This window comes from Tupaia chinensis, unplaced genomic scaffold (assembly GCF_000334495.1).
Source record: "Tupaia chinensis unplaced genomic scaffold, TupChi_1.0 Scaffold000197_1, whole genome shotgun sequence".
Taxonomy (NCBI): Eukaryota; Metazoa; Chordata; class Mammalia; order Scandentia; family Tupaiidae; genus Tupaia; species Tupaia belangeri.
This window is the reverse complement of record NW_006159672.1, coordinates 8,562,823-8,583,676: the sequence shown is the minus strand read 5'-3', so window position 1 is coordinate 8,583,676 and position 20,854 is coordinate 8,562,823. Positions and strand designations below refer to the sequence as shown.

General features: G+C 46.3%; 1 protein-coding gene across 1 annotated transcript in view; it reads right to left on the bottom strand.

Annotated features, from left to right (window-relative positions):
- OBSCN (obscurin, cytoskeletal calmodulin and titin-interacting RhoGEF) overlaps nt 1–20,854 on the bottom strand; it is a 169,478-nt gene that overhangs the window by 140,907 nt on the left and 7,717 nt on the right. Inside the window, exons 4-11 of the mRNA XM_006146982.2 lie at nt 20,398–20,658; nt 19,768–20,076; nt 19,055–19,321; nt 17,906–18,187; nt 17,170–17,445; nt 14,333–14,608; nt 12,696–12,971; nt 8,609–8,884 (exon numbers count right to left, since the gene is read on the bottom strand). Coding sequence (XP_006147044.1) covers nt 8,609–8,884; nt 12,696–12,971; nt 14,333–14,608; nt 17,170–17,445; nt 17,906–18,187; nt 19,055–19,321; nt 19,768–20,076; nt 20,398–20,658 — 2,223 coding nt within the window. The remainder of the gene's footprint in view (nt 1–8,608; nt 8,885–12,695; nt 12,972–14,332; nt 14,609–17,169; nt 17,446–17,905; nt 18,188–19,054; nt 19,322–19,767; nt 20,077–20,397; nt 20,659–20,854) is intronic.

The following is a 20,854-nucleotide window of genomic DNA, read 5'->3' as shown; positions in this document are numbered from 1 at the left end:
AGGAGTAATCTGAATGACAGTGAACTTTTCATAGCATATACACAGATCAGATCACGACATTGTACACTTGAGTATATTCAATCTTTGTCTACTAAAATTTTTTTTTAACCATACAGGCTAGAAGGAAATGAATAGAACATTTTTTCAAGTGCCAAAAGAAAAGATCCCTCAATTCAAAATTCTCCACCCCCAAAAAATATCCTGCAGAAATGGAGGTGAAATAGAGACATTATAAATAAAGAAAAACTAAAAATTTCACTGGCAGCAGACTTGCTCTGAAAGAATCACAAAAGGAAATTCTTCAGACAGAAGAGAAATGATAAATCAGTGACTCTCAGGACATCAGCAATGAAGAAACAATAGTAATGGCAAATATTTGGACAAATCAAACAGACTATGTTTCTCCTCTAGAGTTCTTTAAAATACATTTGATAGTTACAAATCAAACAGACTATGTTTCTCCTCTAGAGTTCTTTAAAATACATTTGATAGTTAAAAGCAAACTATCACATTGTCTAATGAAGTTTTCAATGAATGTAGAGATAAGACCTAGAACAACTAAAGGGGAAAATTAAAGGGGACGTACACGCTAGCTAGTAAAGGGTCTATAATACGTTCCAGTGTAGCTGGTAAAATACTGCTCCTGAGTAGAGGACAGAGTATGGATACCAAAGACAGTATGGGAGAAGGGTGGGAAATGGGGGTAGGGGAAGGCAGAGAGGGAATGAAGGGGGGAAAAAATTAACAGACAAAACAATGGAGAATTAGCTATTGATGACAATGTATATGATCATTTCTTTGACTGGACGAACATATAGGGTATTCACACTGGGAAAATTCATTTTTCAATGTTGTAAAGATAAATACAGTAATTGCATATAAAATATAAGAAAAAAAAAAAAGCTAAGTATATTAAGTGTAATCCTTAGGTAACCCAAAAAAAAGCAAGGGACCAGCAATTAGCGTAATGGCTATGTTGCTGGACTCTCATGTAGTCAACTGCATTTAGAGTCCCGGACCCAGTGGCTTAAACTCACGCCGGGTACGCGTGTGTGTGTGCCCAAGATCCTGAGAGGAAAATGGAGGAGAAGGAACTGCGGCGTGGCCATCCCCCCTGGGTGGTGATTTCTCGCTTTCTGTCTCTCTGTTTTTCTGTCTCTCTGTCTTTCTGGCAAGTGCACAAGCCCTATAACAACAACAACAACAAAAACCCTCTTCCAAAAAAAAAAAAAAAAGGTAAATAAACAAAAATAAAATCCAAACACAACGGACAGATTAAAATGGAATTTTTAAAATTCTAAATAACATGGGACCAGCAGTTAGCATAATGGCTATGTCGCTGAACTCTCATGTAGTTGACCACGGTTCAAGTCCCAGACCCAGTGACTTAAACTCATGCCAGGCGCGTGTGCGTGCATGCCCAAGATCCCAAGAGGAGAATGGAGGAGAAGGGATTGTGGCGTGGCCATCCCCCAGGGGGTGATCTCTCGCTTTCTGTCTCTCTGTCTCTCTCTCTCTTTCTGGCAAGCGCGCGCACCCTATAGCAAAAACCTCTCCCCCCAAAAAAATTCTAAATAACACGAAACAGACAAGAAAAATGAAATGAGATAATTTAAAATAAAAAAAAAAAGAAAGAAAAGGTGGGTGGGGAGGAAACAGAACAAAAAGAATGATAAAAGAGTGACCTTAATCCAAAGATATCAATTACTGCATTAAACAAACATGGCTTACATACACTTATGAATAAGATCTAAACACATCATCATCAGAAAAACACAAAATTCAAACTGAGTTTCTCAACACAGAAGTCTTCTATGATCCCCACCAGCAAGCAAGCAATTAATCTGCAGCAGACTCCAGTTGAGTGCCCTCCAATTCAATTTCAGTTCTAGCACCTGACCCCATAGATTGAGGGCTCAGTCTCACAAGACTGAGCATCCAGATGCCAGTTACAAATCCAGACATCAAGAACTTGTGACTGGGTGGCTACAAGTTGGGGTTCCCATGTTGCCCCTCATCAGGCTCTATTAATTTGCTAGAATGGCTCGCAGAACTCATGAAAATACATTTTCAAGTTTAGCACAGAGACTACAGATGAAGAGATGCATAGGGCAAAGCATGTGGGAAGGGGCATGGAGCTTCTACACCCTCTTGGTTATGCCACCCTCCACAAACATACACTTGCTCAGCTATCCCAAAGCTCTCTAAACACTGTCCTATTAAGGCTTTTTGTGGGGATTTCATTGCATAGGCATTATTGAAGCATGAACAACCACACAGAAATGTGACTAAACGAAAAAAAAGGTATGATCTGGGACCAGCAGTTAGCGTAATGGCTATGTTGCTAAACTCCCATGTAGTCGACCATGGTTCGAGTTCTGGACCCAGTGACTTAAACTCATGACAAGCACATGCATGCATGACCCAGATCCCGAGAGGAGAATGGAGGAGAAGGGATTGTGGCATGGCCACCCACCCCCAGGGGGTGATTTCTTTCTTTCTGTCTCTCTGTCTCTCTCTGTCTTTCTGGCAAGCGCATGCACCCTATAACAAAAACCTCTCAAATAAAAAAAAATGAAAAAGAAAAGTATGATCTAATGCTAATAGACTGAGTGGAAAACTGTCTGCTCAGATTTTTCTTGACCTCTCTGGAAAGGATCCTTCCTCCCAGGCATGGGGCAGGTCTCCTCTAAAATGAGAATTTTAATTTCTTTATAACCAGTTCTATAGCCTGCCATGTGGAACCTCAGGAACTGAGTGACAAGTCAGGAACTATGGATTAAAGCATGTATATAAATCATAATATCACTACATCCATTGTAAGATAAAGATTGTCTGGTAGGGAAAAAATATACCTAACTATGCTGTCCACAAAAAAATCATTTCAAATATAATGACATTAGTAGGTCAAATGGAAAAATGAAAAATACATGGAATACAACACTAGTAAAACAAAATTGAAATGTTTGTATTAATTTCAAACAAAGTAGATATCAGAAACCAGTTGTGTGGGAGGGAACAGCAGTAAGGTATCACTCAAAAGAAGCCTGTTCCTACATGTCAATTGTGGTTCAAATCCTTGGCCTGGTCAGCCTGAAACATGCCAGGCATGCACGTGAGTGCCCAAGATCTGATGGGCTGCAGGACTAAATGAAAGGGATCAGTGATTTAGTTTTTTTTTCCACCAAAATAAGCTCATACTTTAATCCCATTTCAATAAGCTTTTGAAGTACTTTCATATGCTTTCTTCTAAGAGTTTTATAGTTTCATTCTTACATTTAGGTCTTTTATCTATTTTAAGTTCTTTTTCGTGTATGGTGTGAAGAAGTAACTCAGCTTTCCATGTAGATATTTGGTTGGCCCATCCTCATTTGCTGAAAATACTTTTTTCTTATCAGATTTTCTTGTCTCCCTTGTCAAAACCAACTGACCATAAATAAAAGGGTCTGTTTCTGAATTCTCAATTTTGTTCCACTAATTTATAAGGGGATCTTCAAAAATCATAGAACGCATATTATGAAAAAGCATGTATGGATTTCAAAATGTTTTGCATCAAAATAAACACATACCTCAATTCCATTTTCCATGAAATTTTTAAAGCCCCTTTGTATTTAAGGAAATCTTGTTCAACAATAAAAAGACAAATAACATAATTAAAAGACAGGCAACAAATTTGAATAGAAACGTCTCCAAAGAAAATATATAAGTAGCTGATAATCATTAAGAAAAAGCAAATCAGGGACCAGCGGTTAGCGTAATGGCTGTGTCACTGGACCCCCATGTAGCCAACCGCAGTTCGAGTACTGGACCCGGTAACTTAAACTCATGCCAGGCACGTGTGCATGCTTGCCCAAGATCCCAAGACGAGCATGAAGGAGAAGGGATTGTGGCATGGCCATCCCCTCTGGGGGGTGATTTCTCGTTTTCTATCTCTCTGTCTCTCTCTGTCTTTCTGGCGAGCACACGTGCCTTATAGCAAAAACCTCTCCAAAAAAAAAGAAAAGAAAAAGCAAATCAAAGTCACAATGACATAATACTTTCTATCCACCAGCATAGCTTTATTTGAAAAAAATTAAAAATGAAAAAAGAGCTTTGTGAGGATTCAAAAAAATGAGAGCATTCATACATTGCTGATGGGCATATAAAATGGTGCAGCCACTCTGAAAAACAGTTTAATAGTTCCTCAGTAAGGCAAACTTAGAATTCCTATATTACCCAGCAATCCCACTGCTTAGGTATATACCCAAGAGAATGAAAAACACCTATCTACACAAAAACTTATACACAAAATTTTATAGTAGCATTTCACAATAGCAAAAAAGTGAGATTAACTCAAATGTCCAGCGGCAGATGTATGGATAAACAAAATACGATCTATCATATAACAGAATATTATTCAGACATAGAAAGAAATGAAGTACAAATACATGTTACAACAAAGATGAAAACTTAATATTGAGTGAAAAAAAGCTAGATACAAAAGGTCACCTATTGTATGATTCCATTTAAATAAAATGTCCAAAATATACGAATCCATAAAGACAAGATAGATTATAAAGTGGGAGCTAGGGAAGGGGAATGCAGAGTAACTGCTAATCTATATAGGGTTTCTTTCAAGTTTGATGAAAATTTTCCAGAATTAGACTGTGGCATGGTTGCACAAAGCTTGTGAATATACTAAAAACCACGGAACTATACACTTTAAAAGAGTGAGTATATAGTAGGAAATTACTTTTAACTATCAGCCAATACAATCTACCATTAGTGATAATTTAAAGTAAAAATCCAATGATCCCATCAGTGAATACAGAACAAAGCTCACCCCCACTGTTTCAGATTGCAGCCTCATGAAGCCAATGCTCACTCAGTGGGTGGGAGGACTCATGCTTGAGGACAGGCTTACCTCAATGAGACTTAAAGAGAGTCTAGAAAACTTCAGAAGTTGACCCATCACACTGCCTACTTTCAATTATATCATCTAGATTTCAATTTTTTAATGTAAGTAAGTGGTGAAATGATGCTGAAATAAAAAATCCTAAAGTTTTCTGGTACTTCTATGTTATCAAAGACCTCACCAAGACAAGTAGGTGGAACAAAACATAATTGCATGTTTATAAAGAAAATACTCTTTACAGTAACAAAAACAAAAAGAGGCAGGAAGTAGAACTGATAGTGCATACAAAGCCTTGTGCACATGCATACCCAAAATCCTGAAAGGAGGGAGAAATGAAAAAGGGATTGGAGCATGACCATTCCACAGGGTGAGGTGTTTTTCACTGCCATCCCCACTCTAATAAGTGCATGTATCCTCTGGCAAATTAAAAAAAAAGGACACATAACTATTAAGATGAAACTATTCATTCTCATTCCACCAGGGACACCGGCCATCCACCTTGGGTGCTGGTTCTGATGTTACCAGCCATGAGGGCAAGAGAGGGTTTGAGCAAGGATGAATTGGGAGGTGGAGTTCCTTGATGACAAAGGGTAGTCTAGATGTCTAATTTTCAAAGAATGGATTTATTTACTATGCCTGGCTTAAACTCACGCCAGGCACGTGTGCATGCGTGCCTAAGATCCTGAGAGGAGAATGGAGGAGAAGGGATTGTGGCATGGCCATCCCCCCTGGGGGGTGATTTCTTTCTTTCTGTCTCTCTGTCTCTCTCTGTCTTTCTGGGGAGCACACGCGCCCTATAGCAAAAACATCTCAAAAAAAAAAAAAAGGCGCCTACAGGTTCAGAGTCTGCTGTAGGTTCCTCTGCTTCTGAGAGAACTCCTTGTTGCTAACATTCTCTGGATTTAAAGAATGCTGTGTCCTCATACAAAACAGAAAAGCAATCTCAAACCCATCAGTAAGGCACTAATCTATTCACTTGGTAGAGCCCTCATGGCCTAATCATCTCTTAAAGGCTTCACCTCTTAATACCATTGCATTGAAATTGGTTGCAACACAAATTCTGGAGAGGATGCAAACATTCAAACCATAGTGTATGAGCATAATAAATATTTTCAAAAAGTCAATTACCAAAAAAATAAAGAAAGAAAAATAAAAGAAAAACTCATGCCCAAAATAGTGGTCTGATTTTCAAAAAGTCAATTACGAAAAAAATAAAGAAAGAAAAAAAAAAAGAAAAACTCATGCCCAAAATAGTGGTCTGCAAGGCCAGCATTGGGGTGAAATGCTAGGAGCCTTCCGGGCCTTCATTGAATCCCAGCACCCTTTCTCTCACTGCTGTGGTCTGAATGTTTATGAACCCTCAAATTCATATGTTGAATCCTAACTCTCAATGTAATGGTATTAGGAAGTGGGGCCTTTAGAAGGTGATTAGATCATGAAGGTAGTTCTCTCATGTATGGAATTAGTGTCCTTACAGAAGAGAACATAGGAACCACCCTTGCTCCTTTTGCCATGTGAGAAGAGTAAGAAAATACCATCTATGAACCAAGAAAGAGGATCTCACAGGACACCAAAACTGTCATGCTTTGATTTTAGACTTCCAGCCTCCCGACTTATGAGCAATAAATATCTGCGGTTTATAAGAAACCCCGTTTACAGTATTTGTTATAGCAGCCTAAAGGGACTAAGACATTCTTCGAATGTCAACACTCCTCGGCACAGCCACACAGAACCCTCTGGTCAACACTGAAGACTATCATCCACTTATTTCTCCAATGCACAAGCGAGCCATGTGAGCCTACATGAAAGCCTGGGTTGCCTAGTTTTTGAGTAATGCCACTGAAGGAATAGTAACAACAGTGGACAACCTGCATGGAGAAATTAAGGCAGCTCTTGACAAGCACCATCTCAAATATAACCCTCACAGTGAGATGGACTTCAGGATCTCCAGTTAACAAACAAGGAAGCCGAGGCTAAACAAGCCGCTGTCATTGAAAACATCCCAGAGACCCTGATGGACACTCCACTCTCAGGCAATGACTCTGAACCAAGTGGAGTGCCCCCCACCCCACCACTCCACCACTGTCTAATGCTCTTTGGTCCATTCTTCAAGACCCCATGCTAGACCCTTTGCTATAAAGTCAGGTTGGGCCAAGCCAACTCCGTCTTACCTCCCTTAACCTACTTTGTCCTCTAAAACTCCAGCACCAGCCCTCAGCAAACCCAGACTAGCCATGCCTACCACAGCCCTCTTCCTCCTCCCTCCATGTCCCCCTACAAAGCTAGAAAACCAGAGCTCACTCCCAGGCTGCCCTGAGCTGGACACAGCCATGAGATCCTCACCAAGCCAGGGCAACATAATGCCTCAAACATTAATTCTAGGTGCCGCTGTGAAGGAATTCTACAGATGGAATTAAGATCTCAAATACATTTAAGGAAGGCTACCATAAGTGAACCTGGCCTAATTAGGTAAGGCCTTAAAAAGGAGAGAAGCTCTTCCTGGAAAAAGGGATTCAAAGCCATGGAAAACTCTCCTCCACTGTTCTGAAGAAATAGAGAGCCATATGACCAAGATTGTGTTGGTCTCTAGAATCTGACACCATTCCCCTGACAGGTGGCAAGGAAACAGGACCTCAGACCCATAAACCCACAACCACAAGGAACTGAATTCTGTCAATAACTAGGATGAGCTTGGAAGAGGAACCAAGAGAACTCAGCCAGCAGGTACCTTGCCTTCAGCCTTTGAGAAACTGAACAGAGAACATAGTCACATCATGTTCAGATTTATGCCTTAGAGAACCATGAGCTACTAAATGAATGTTGCTTTAAGCCATTACAGTTTTGATTTTTAAAAAAAATTGCTGCCCAACAGGAAAAAAAAAATTATACACCCCTTCTGCTCTCTTCCCGTCTTGACCATGATGGCTGGAGCTGTGGAAGCCATCTTGCAACCATGAGGCAACAAGCATCCAAAAGATAAAGGTGTTATGCTCTGGATGGCAGAGAATCAGACAGAATCTGTGTCTTTGTGACAGGCTATTAAAAAGGCCCCCAATGAGTCAGGTCTCTCTATGTCCACACTCCTAAAACAGTATGTGCCACCCCATCACCAACAGTGGGGTCTACTTCTTGCAACTAGGCTGATTTTATATCTGGCTTTGAGCAATAGGACATAGGAAAAATAACATTCTGGGACTCCTCCTCAGAACAGTTAATAAGCCTTGTACTTTCTATTATTCTCTGAGGGAAAACCAGCCATCACAGAAAGAAGCCCAGGCTACCTACATGAAGAACAGCCCCAGGGAAGATACGTAACAAGGAAAGTGACCACAGAAGAAAGAAAAAGGCCCCAGACATAGAGTGAGGCCAGCCAAAATCACGAGGAGAGACCAAATGTCCTGGTCAGTCCCTTTGCAATGGAGCCACCTCAACTAGGACATCAGATGCGTGAATGAGATCAGGCTAGATCTCCCAGCCCCAGTAGACACTCCTGGAGCCATCTAGCTAATTACTACCTAAAATTATTGCCCTGCAGAATTTTGAGAAGTAAATTGGTTGTTTTTTAGGCCTCTAAGTCCTGGCGTGATTTGTTACTCGCAATAAATAACTGGCTGGCACAGGCCCTTAAGAGACCAAGTACTGCCCCATCCCACACTGAAGTACTTCTTCCAGGTGGTCCTGTGAGACAGTCAAACATCTGCTTGATCAACTGACCTGTGACGTTCAGGCGGAAGGAGACTCTCTCACCCCTGGCCTCGCAGACGTACTCTCCAGCGTCCGCCTTGCCCACCTGCTGCACCACCAGCTGCCTCGTGCATCCCGTGGTCTCCACACGCACTTTTGAGCTTGAAGTCAGCTTCTTCCCATCCTTGTACCATGTCACCTCTGTCTGGTCCTGGGCCACTGCACAGGTCAATGTGGCACTGGCTCCTACCTCGGCTTTCACCTCACTGCTCATTGACTGCTCCTTGGCAAACACTGCCTTGGGCTCTGGAGACAGACAAGGAGGGACACACAGCATGAGAGATCGCAGAGCACAGAAACAGAAGTTTAAAATTCACAGGGTGTTTAGACTGCAGCCAGGGGACAGAGGCCTTCTGTGACCCAAGAGCAATAGCCTCACCAACCAGACATAGGTTTGAGCAAGACAAGAAGGGGGTGCATGCTGAAAGCTGCAAAAGTCAGCATCAGGAAAAATTTCCAAAAGCCCATCAGTAATGTGTATTAAGTATACCAAAGTCCAAAATTCCACAACTTCTAAAACAAACAAACAAATCTTCCCAAAAAAGGCACTTCCCCAGGTGGAGTACTCCTTTGAAAGGAAAAGTTGCTGGTACTGTGTGATATCCCCAGAGCCCTGGGCACTCACTGAAACACTGCAGGAGAACCAGGAAAACCTAGAGGCATCTGAAATGTAGATACCCTCTAGGGTTCACATTGAAAACCTCATGACATTCTCCTCTCAGGAAACCAAATATACCACGATCCTAACAGACCACCCCCTGGTCACTTTTTACAGATTTGTATGAAAGCCAGAGCTGTCCTGTAACTGCTTGGTACTTGTTTCTCTCGTACATGGGGAGGAAATCTTGTACATCAAAAAAACTGTTTATGAGCCAGCTGGTGGCAGGATGGCTAAGGTAACTGGATCCCACATGGCTAAACTGAAAGGTTTGAGTCCCAGACCCAGCGGCTTGACCCACATGCATCAGAGGTGCAAGTGTGTGCATGCCCAAAATCCTGAGAGGAAAATACAGGAGAAAGGATTACAGCATGGCCATCCCCCAGGGAATGGTGTCTCTCTCTCTCTCTCTCCCTCTCTCTCTCTCTCCCTCTTTCTCTCCCTCCCTCCCCTATATGTCCTCTACCAAAAACTAAAAACAAAGAAATAAAAACGCTTACGATTTTTCTTACATAGGATATAATTTACACACGGTGATAGACACAGACCTGGTGCATGATTCAGAGAGTTCTGATAGCTTTATGCACCCATATAACCCACTCCTGTAGACCCATGAAGCTCCCAGAGCCTCCCCATTCAAAAGCAGCCATTCTTAACCTTGAAGCCTCTGCCTATCCTCAGACTTGGGATAAATAAATCATGTAGAACACATAGTTTTCTTTTTAGTCCTATACATAAACATTAACTAACTTAAAATATACATGCCCTCAAATTGTATGAAAAACTACAAGGCCAATTCTGTGGCACAGTGGTAATACACTGTTCGGGAATAGCTGGATCCCACATGATGAGGATGTGGGCATTACATGGTGTCCTTATTTTCCAAAATTCCTAAAACTATATGCTTAAGATCTGTACATAAACTACACCCAAGACATCGTTATCTAAAAAATGTTGGAACCAGAGCTTTCTTAATTTTTATGATGATAAAGAAAACTGTCCACGTATGATCAAATATTGCTGGAACTTTTAACTCAGACGCCAAGACAAAATAGATATGATACTGCAATATAAAAAGTCAAAATGAGGGGCCAGCAGATGGCATAGTGGTTACGTTGATGGACTCCCACACGGTTGACTGCAGTTTGAGTCCCAGATCTGGTAGCCTGAAACTCATGCTGGGTGCAAAGATCCTAAGAGGAGAATGGAGGAGAAGGGAGTGCAGCTTGGCCATCCCCCCAGGGGATGATTCTCACTTTCACTCTGTTTCTCTCTCTTCCCAGAGAGTGCATGCATCCTAAGGTAAAAACCTCTACAAAAAAAAAAAAAAAAGTAGAAAGACCATAAGAAGGAGAAGAAGGGGAAGAAGAAGAGGAGAAAGAAGAAAAAGAGGAAAAGGAGGAAGAAGAAAAGAGAAGAAGAGTAGGAGGAAACCAAGAGGAGAGACACATTTTCAAAGAAGTTGGCAGAGAACAAAACTCCATAAAGCAAATGTTCCACAACCTTGAACCTCTTCCTGCATGCAGGGTAACAATGAATTGCAGCACATAAAGCACAGAGGAGGGCTTTGGGGAGGGGACCTGTCTGGAGAGAGCAGGACTATGTGTCTCATTTCACCCATGACAATGTACCGAGGTTGGGTGGAGGTGGGGGGCTTCTTCCTCCAGCCTAACCAAAACAGGTGTTTGGGGAGAGGACTTGTCTGGAGAGAGTGTCTCATTCCACCCATGACAATGTACCGAGGTTGGGTGGAGGTGGGGGGCTTCTTCCTCCAGCCTAACCAAAACAGGTGCCTCCAGGAGAACCATGGAGTACCCATAGCACTACGGGCCACAGTGATCAGTTGTTCACCCTGGCTCATGAGAGACCATTGTACCATCTTTCCCCAACTCCATACTAAGCAAAGCCACAGGAAGCAGGGCTGAACAGAAGTCTCCAAGAACTGGTCGCCAATAGCGAGACCATTCTGCTTCCCACATAGAAAACCTCAAAACTAAGACAAAACTGTCCAACAGCTCCAAAGCAGCAGCATCCCCCAAATCTGGGGGGGCAACACTAGTGTGAGTGTTTCCATGGGCCATTTGTAGATCAAGTACAAGATAGGAGGGGTTTGAGGAGACCCCATAGGACAGTCTTTGGCAGAGAAGGCAAAGATGTTGTCAAGTCGTAGAAACTGAGGGAGGATAATGGGGTGGGCAGAAGAAAGGCACAATCCCAGCAGGACACTGCCAGTATAGACCCTTAGATAACAAGTAGGTGGTTACTAAGGAACTCCACCCAAGAGGGGTCACTCTAAACCCCAGAAGTCCAGATAAAAGGTCATCTTAGAGTAGCACTAGTCAAGTGAGAACTTCCAGCACCTCCCCTGACTTCTACACTGGAGGAAGCAAAAACTGCAGGTGGAAGTCTGGGCCAGAGGGGCAAGAAAGGAGAAACTGACCCCACTCACTGAGGTTGGAAAGGAGAGATGTCAAAACCCTTCTCAGGACTGATACAAATACGAGACTACAAGGACCAAGAAGGATCCCCTGTGGTCAACTGAAAGCATGCTGCCCTAAACAGAGCACACAACTCTAGCTATCTAAGAATAAAAACAGGGGACCAGCAGTTAACATAATGGCTATGTCACTGAGCTCCCACATAGGCAACTGCGGTTTGAGTACTGGACCCGGTGGCTTAAACTCACGCCGGGCACGTGTGCGTGCATGCCCAAGATCCTGAGAGGAGAATGGAGGAGAAGGGATTGCGGTGTGGCCATCCCCCCTGGGGGGGGTGATTTCTCACTTTCTGTCTGTCTGTCTCTGTTTGTCTGGCGAGCTCACGCGTCCTATAGCAAAAACCTCTCCAAAAAATAATAATAATAATAATAAAGTCAGGTCCACCTCAGTGGCATAGACAGCAGTGTTACTATTGTGCAACCACCTCGGTGGCATAGACAGCAGTGTTACTATTGTGCAATGATGGAGGCCATACGGGAAGGCTCTGGGTTCACATCCTAGATAGATCTAAGCAGGTCAGGCACTCATGCAGGCACGTCTGTGATCCTGGCTGACTGCAGGGCTTCAGAGAGGAATGTGAAATGAAAGCCTTGTCAAGGATGCCCTCCGTCATGAAGAATATAAATCAATAAACTTCAAAATTCTATGAAAATTCTTAACCAGGAGCAGGAAAAGACTTAAGCCACTGAACAAATATAAAAGGATCTATGGATGGCAATGCAAAGTGCTTTTTTATTTTCATTGTGTACCAGGAATACTGATTTTTTTTTCCCAGACATCAGTTAGAAAGTAGAATACTCCTCCTAGGCCAGGAGCAAACCATGCACAGAGGAACAGGTGTGCCCAAAATACAAGGTACGACAAATACTGTCACACCTAGTCACACCACCAGAGGACCTACCTGTGACATCCAAGTGGAAGGAGACTTTCTGGCCCCCGGCCTGGCAGCTATACTCTCCAGTGTCTGCCTTGCTTGCCTGCTGCACCACCAGCTGCCGCCTGCACCCCGTGGCCTCCATGTGCACTTTTGAGCTCGAGCTCAGCTTCTTCCCATCCTTGTACCACGTCACCTCTGTCTTGGCCTGGGCCACCTCACAGCTTAGTGTGGCGCTGGCCCCCACCTCAGCCTGCACTTTGCTGCATACTGGCTGCTCCCTGGAAAACACCACTGTAGGCTCTGGAAACAGGAGGAAAAGAGGCACGGGGTCAGAGATTCCACACCAGACCCAGCCCACATTTCAGGACCTGGAGTGCACCTTGAGCCCAGTGATGACTAAGGCAGGACTGTCCATGATTAGCAGAACATCACACCACAATGCACAAAGTTTCCAGCCATGAACAACCAGACCTGTATGCTCTAAACCTGTGTATGTGAAGGGCTGTGGTACAGCCTGTTCTCATTATAGCACTTCCACATCCACTCTGATGTTTACTGGCAGATGTGCTGTGAGGTCACTACAGTCAGACTCTGCCTTCTGATATTGTCACTCTCCTGTCCTTGGGGGACTGGACCTGACCCCTTTCCTGCCTCACGTCTCCCAGGGCCCCCAGGATGTCACCCACTCCCAACTTTCCCCACCACACAGAAGCCACAGACAGCAGAACAGGAGGCAAAGTTGGCAGGGATGCACCTTCCTTAAGCACCAAAACAGCAAAGTGCATCTTCTTTGGTCTAGGTTAAAGTGGGAATGTAAGACAGCAGAGTGCCAAGTGTGCACCAATAAGGAAAGTGAGGGCCAGACAGGAGGCAATCAGGAGAGAGCTGAATGCCAGTATGGGCCAATCAGGAGGAGGGAGTCACGTATTAGGCAGGGCCATCAAGAGAGAAGCAGAGGGACCAGCAGTTAAGGCACTAGACTCCCACATGGCCAATCGCGGTTCAAGTCCTAGACCTGGTGGCTTGCTTTCTCACTTTCTCTCTCTCTCAAGCACACCTGATCTATAGCAAATTTAATAATTTTTTTTATATCTAGAAAAATAGCGAGAGATGCAGCTGAGAAGTATCATCTCTTGTTTCCAGTGATAGGGTGGACAAGGTGGAAAGGAAATGGAAATGAGGATGAATGGATAGATGTACACATGGTTAATTATCAAGGGATGAAGCATGAGCTTGACAGAGCTCCAGAGCACATTTGGGAGGGATGGGTGGCCAGAGGGGAGCCTCTGTCTACAGTCAGACATGATGGCCAGTCAATGGACATCTCCTCCCCACTGTCACTATCACCCAGAGAGGAGTCACCAAACAAACCAAACCCCAGACCTCAGACCCACCTGTGGTCATCAGTCCATTGAACCCATTTCCTCCAGATAAGTCCCCATCAGGACACCCACTGAGGTCTGCTTACCCTGTGGGCCCGTTCTGATCTCATGACACAATACAGCCTAGGAGCTGCTGGGCAGTGCTGGGGACCCAGATTCTGAGACCCACAGAGGAAAGATGCCAGAGTCTCAATGCTTTAGGCTGTCTAAACATGCCCTTGGAGTTTTATACTGACACTTACGAGTCCTACCACTATTCTACCCAACTCTGGCACTCACCTGTGATGTCCAGATGGAAGGAGACCTTCTGACCCCCGGCCTCACAGCTGTACTCCCCAGCATCCGCCTTGCCTGCCTGCCGCACCACCAGCCGCCGCCCACAGCCTGTGGCCTCCACACACACATTGGAGTTCCCGCTCAGCTTCTTCCCATCCTTGTACCACGTCACCTTCGTGTGGGCCTGGGCCACCTCACAGCTCAGCGTGGCACTGTTTCCTGTCATGACCTGCACCTTGCTGTGTGTTGGCTGATCCTTAGCAAATACTGCTATGGGCTCTGGGAACAGAAAAGGAGAGATACACATCAGAGACAGGGAATCCCAAGTCCTAGTTCTCACTAACAGGCTTTGGATTCCAGACAATGGTAGGTGCTGCCATGGGGATCCCCTGTGGTCCAAGTGTTCAAATTTAGTTCTTTCCTCGCACAGCTGGGAGTGATGTCCAGTCCCTCAGGTGGCAGAGCCGTCCTCCAAGAAATCACCAAGAAGACCTGGTAGCCTGACTCTGACAGACCTAGAATGCTTTCTTGCTCTCTCCCCTAAACTCTTGCTCACTCACAGGGTACACTTTCCTCAGGACACATGTGTGACATTATAACCAAAACCAAGAGAAGATTGTTTCACAAAGGTTTCCCCAGTTTACTCAACAACTGAGAACAGACACCAACCTGTTTGCTTTGTATATAAATCAGCCATTTGACTATGAGAGTTATTAAGGATCATATTGATGAAGAATTTAAATTTTTTTATGTGTAAAATGCCCATTGTTTGCCTCTAGGAGCCCACAGTGTAATTTTCAGGTGTATGTCTTGCTTGTGAAACTTCCCTATACTCAGGTCTATAAGCTGGATCCAGCCTACAGTAGCCCAAAAAAAAATCCCAATTTGGGGTGGCAATAAGGCCCCCTCAAGCTAGAGGTGCACACGACTCAGCTCACAGATGCCCAGCAGCCATGTTCCTCATGAAGCCCTGTTCCTCGTGAAGCCCTGTCATGGTTTGTCCTCTGTTTCCCAAATGACATACCTGAAAGCTGGATGCTTCCAAAAAAGAAAAGCCAGGGACTTAGATCCACCTAGATTGAACCTTCAACCTACCAAGGACATGTCAAACACCTTGTGGCTCTTCTCAGCCTCAGTTCACTCATCTTTAATAGAAGGGCTTCAAAAACACTTTTTTAATGAAGTGGCCAGCCCTGAAGCAGCCCACCAACACCAAATAAATAAAAGGATTCTTAAGACTGTGACCAGGCCCCTATGGGCAATCAAGAACTAGGAGCAGAGATAAAAGATTGACCTAAATCCTGAATAAAACTAAGTTTACTAATGATCCTAAGAAATTGCTTCAATGATTAAACAAAGTCAGGAAAGAATTGTAGGAAGGTATATGTCTGCCTGCACCATATGTGTCCCCTTTCTTTCCATACCTCTCCAAATCAAACTCCATAGACAGGTCCTTTGCCTACTACTTTTTTTAAAAAATAGTTCACAATAGAGCAAGTGTGCATGCACAAGAAAGACACAGTGAGAGAAGTCCTTCCACAGGGCTCACTCTGCAACCCCATTCTTCCAGTCCCATAGTCCACCAGGATCCTGGGCATACACACATGCCTGGCATGCTTTCAGGCCACCCAGGTGGGGATTCAAACCATGTTCAGCATGTGGCTTCCAGCTCTGAAGTCCGATATGCTATCAGCTGGGCAACAGAGACTAGACCACGCCCACTGTCTTATGTGGATCCAAGGACATTACTTATTCCTTTCTTCTTTTTTAAAATTTGCCAGAGGGCATGTGTGCTCACCAGAGCAGGACAAAAAGACAGAAAGAGAAAAGGAGAGGGAGAAAGCATCCCCATGGGTCACACACAATCCCTGCTTTTTATCTACCTCAAGCTACAAGGTATTTTTATGATACCTCCAAACCTTTTTTCTTTTTTCTTTTTCTTTCTTTTCTTTTTTTTTTTTTTTTTTTTTTTTGCTATAGGGCACGTGCACTCGCCAGACAGAGACAGAGAGACAGAAAGCAAGAAATCACCCCCCCAGGGGGGATGGCCATGTTGCAATCCCTTCTCCTCCATTCTCCTCTCGGGATCTTGGGCACACATGCACACGCGCCTGGCGTGAGTTTTAAGCCACTGGGTCTGGGACGTGAACCGCGGTCGACTACATGGGAGTCCAGCGACACAGCCATTATGCTAACTTCTGGTCCCCCTCCAAACATTTTTCGCATGAAACTTTTCCTTGCATTTTCACCTTAAAAAAATGTAAACCTAGGTAAACTAAAAAATAAGACCCCAAATGATACACATAACTAAAGCTGAGTCTTTATATAAAATTATTTATCTGTATTTGTATCTCTGGATTTTTTAGAACAAAAGAAGCAAAAAAAAAGCTTATATCTACTGTTCTTGAACTTCCTTATCATTACCTTATTTTTCACATTTGTACTCTCCATCCTAAAAATGTTAGTTTTGGGGTCAGCAGGTGTCATGGTGGTTAAAGGGCTAGACTCCCATGTGACCAACTACAGTTCAAGTCCCAGACCTGGCAGTTTGCTTTCTGACTTCCTCTCTCTCTCTCTCTCTCTCTCTCTCTCTGATGAGTGTATGCGCCCTGTAGCAAATTAAAATAATAATAATGACAAATTCAATAAACAATTTTTTTTAAATTAGTTTTTAAAAAATGTTAATTTTTCCCTATTAAAGAAGTAACTGTCCCCATTCACTGAAAAAAAAAAAAAAAAAAAAGAGCCTGGAAGGTCAGCCAGCCCTGCTATGCTGGATGCAGCCTGACCTGTTCTCCATCATGCAAGTATAAGCACTATACATATGTGAGTGTACTCACCGGAGACCCGGAGCCGGAAGTCCACAGAATCCTCACCCACACGGCAAGAGTAGGTGCCTTCATCTTGCCTGGTGACTGAGGCTGCCACCAGCCGGTGCCGGGTCCCTATGTCCTCCTGCGAAAAGTGCTGGCAGGAGCGACCCAGCTCAGCACCATCCTTGTACCATCGCACACGGACGTGGGCCTCTGAGGTTTCACACTCAAATTGAGCTGGGCCCCCAGCCACGGCATCCACACAGCCACCTGCCGTGTCCTTGTGCAGAAAGGGTGTAAGGCCTGCAGGGGCAGATGACAGGTCAGGGACAGCAGAGGCTCTGACCATGCTCTCAGCCACAGCTGCTAATAGGCTGGAGATGCCAGGACCAAAGAGGATATTGATCCTCACCCAGACCAGGAAGACCTTGACCAGTTAGAGGCCAGCCTCAGTTTGCTGACTTCCAGCCATAGGAACTCACTGTCCACCCAAATAACCACAGTTAGAAAGTCCTTCCCCTCACTAAGCTGAGGCTGCCCCAACTGCCCTGTCTCCATTCTTCCCATGGGGTCAGCTGCCCCTTCCCCCGCCGTTCTCTCCTCCCACCCCGCCCTCCTAAACAGGGTCAGAGAACAGCTGCTCTTGCTGACTAGAATCCCTCAGAGACTGCCCAGAACGTGGGGACAGAAGGTGCACAGCCAGCTCCACAGGGTGGAGGCCCAGAGAGAAGCAGAGCCCATCCCACCCACCTCCAGCTCATACCTTGCACGGACAGCTGGTAGGCGATGCGGCTCCCACGGCTGACACACTCATAGAGCCCAGCATCGTCCCGCACCACATCACGCACAAGCAGTGCTCGCTGCCCGGCCGACGCCTGCACCTGGTACTTGGGACCTGGAGGCAGTGCACGGCCATCCTTCAGCCATGTCACAGCAGCAGCCTGGTCAGAGAGCTCAGCCAGTAGCTGTGCCTCCTCATGCAGCCGGGCCAGCACCTCCCGGGCAGCCGTGGCTGGCGGCTTGTTGGCAGTGAGCCCTGGGGATGCTGGGAGTCCGGGGTGGGTGGGCAGAGGGGAGTACAGACCAGCAGTAACGGACAGGGGGCATAGAATAGGAGACAAAGGGGTGAATAAACAAAAAAGAATTTTAAGCAAAGTGGACAAAGGGGGGTGCAGACAGAAGGAAGTGTGTACACGTGGATGCAGAGGGGTATTACCAGGTGCACAGAGGAACCATGATGGGTGGACAGAGAGGGGTATGGACAGAGAAGCCAAGGACAGGGCAATGCATGGGGAGTGAACAGAGAGGCCACAAAAGGGGGACAGTGAAGGAAACAAGGACAGAAACAGAGACACAGGGTGGACGGTGAAAGGGGGGATGGGTGAAATCCCCAGGAAGAAGATGGAACAGCAATGGACAGTCAGAGGCAGGAGAGTAGAGCAGATGAAAGATGAAAGGATAGAGAAGAAGCAGAGGATAGATGAAGAGAAGGAGCAAAAAGAGGAAAGGGGAACAAAAACAAATGATACAACCACATCAGAGAAGGAGCAGAGACAGGAAGAAAGCCAGGTATATGGTGGGAGAGACAGACAGAAAGAGGCAGGAAAAAACGAGAGATGGGAGAAAAAGGGAGTGGGAGAGGAAGACGGAGACAGATGGGGAGGGAGAAAAAGGAAGAAGAAGAGATAAGGGTCTGGTCATTGGGTGGCTCATGGCATGAGTCCCTCCACACACAGGTGACTGACACCACCAGCCTGCCTGGGGTAGACTGCCTTGGGCTGCTCCACTGCCCTGCCTCCCTCATCCCAGTGACCTGCAGGCTGATGGGGCACCCTAGCTCTCCCACAACCCTCTCCCTGGCCCCCACCCCAAAGGAAACAGCGTTCAGGGTTGCAAGCTGGGGTCTACGTACCGCGAACCTCCATTCGAATGCTGCTCTCAATGCCATCAGCCACGAACTTGAGCTGCGCCCCATGCAGGCTGGCAGGCACCTCGCGGATAGTGAGCGTGTGCCGGGTGCGGTCGCAGCGGATCACATACACACTGCTGGCCTTCAGGAGCTGTCCATCCAGGAACCACTCGCCCGCTGAGGCCACCGTGAGGTCCACAGAAAAGGTGACCTCACCACCCTCCACTGCCTCCACCGCCTTCAGGGGCGTCCTCACAGCCAGCTGAGGAGCTGTGGGACAGAACCAGAGCTAGGGAAGGAGGCAGGACTAGGGAGAAGAGGATCTCTTCCTCTTTCTCCAGAGCCTGGACCTAAATATTCTCTCCTCAGGAAGCCCTGTTGTCACGTATGCAGAAACTACAAGCAGAGGTCAGGCTCACAATAGAGCAGGGACAAGTTACAGTGACCCCAAGATCCCCTCCAGAAGCCAACAAACCCGCCAAAATGGGGCATCTCTGAAGCCTGGTCCCCTGAGACTCCTAGAGACTCCTAGGAAGGCTCATGGGAGATCTGAGTCCTGTCTCATGGTCCCCTTTCCTTCCCGCCAAGAGAATGAAAACAGTGGCAGAACCCTGGCAGCCCTCCACCCCTGTAAAGAAGGCAAGACTACACCTTCTGGCCTAGGTGATTCAGGGGTAGGTGGGTGGCCCCGTGTGTGACCAGTAGGCCCTACTTACCCAGATGCAAAGTCCCTGAGAACTCAAGGTAGGGACTCTGGCCAAAGCTGTTGACAGCTGACACCCGGAACTGGAAGTCTCCCTCCTCAGCCACGCCCCCTACAGTCAGCTCTGTCGTGGCTACCCACTCAGCCTCGTGGCATCTGCTCCAGGCATAGGCACCAAGCCGCCTCTTCTCCACCAAGTAGCCATCGATGGTGACAGGACGGTCCCCTTGGAGTGGTGGGGACCAGCCAAGGGTCACAGTACTCTCGGTCCTGGTTTTCACCACAGGATCCACAGGCGGGTACAGGGGCGGCTTCCTGGGGGCTGGGTAGAAGATGGGTCCAGGTCACCGACTAGGATCCCCTTCCCCAAGCACTGGGTCTGAAATCACCCAGGAGGAGAATCAAAACCTCTAGCCCTCCTGGGACACACTGCTCTGGTGGCTTACACCACTGGCCATCAGAGAGGCCATAGGCTCTCTACCCCCAACCCCAGACCTGCTGCCGCTTCTCTAGCTGCAGTGGAAGGAAAGCCCTGGCCTTAGGGCCCACCACACTGACTGAGAGCCAGGCGCTGCCGCCAGCCACACCCAGCGCACTGAGGCAAGAGAAGGGACACTATTCAGACTACTCCCCAGCCCCTTACCAGACACACAGAACTGGGTGGACGTCCTACAGTCGCCAGCCAGGAAGACGACCTCGCCCACATCCTCCAGACTGCACTTGGAGATGGTCAGCGTGTGGCAAGTGCCATCCGCGGTGATGGCCACGCGGCCCCCGGCCACCATCTCCTCCTGATTCCGCAGCCAGCGGACGGGGCCCTGCGGGACAGCCAGCTCCACATAAAAGATGGCCGTGTCACCCACACGCACTGCTGTCTTCCGAGGGAGCTTGCGAGTGAGGTTGCCTGGGGTGGGAGAGCCCAGGGCAAGTCAGTCAGACGGGGCTCCTGACCCCTGCCTGCCTGCCTGCCGGTGTCACCCACACGCACTGCTGTCTTCCGAGGGAGCTTGCGAGTGAGGTTGCCTGGGGTGGGAGAGCCCAGGGCAAGTCAGTCAGACGGGGCTCCTGACCCCTGCCTGCCTGCCTGCCGTCTGTGTCCC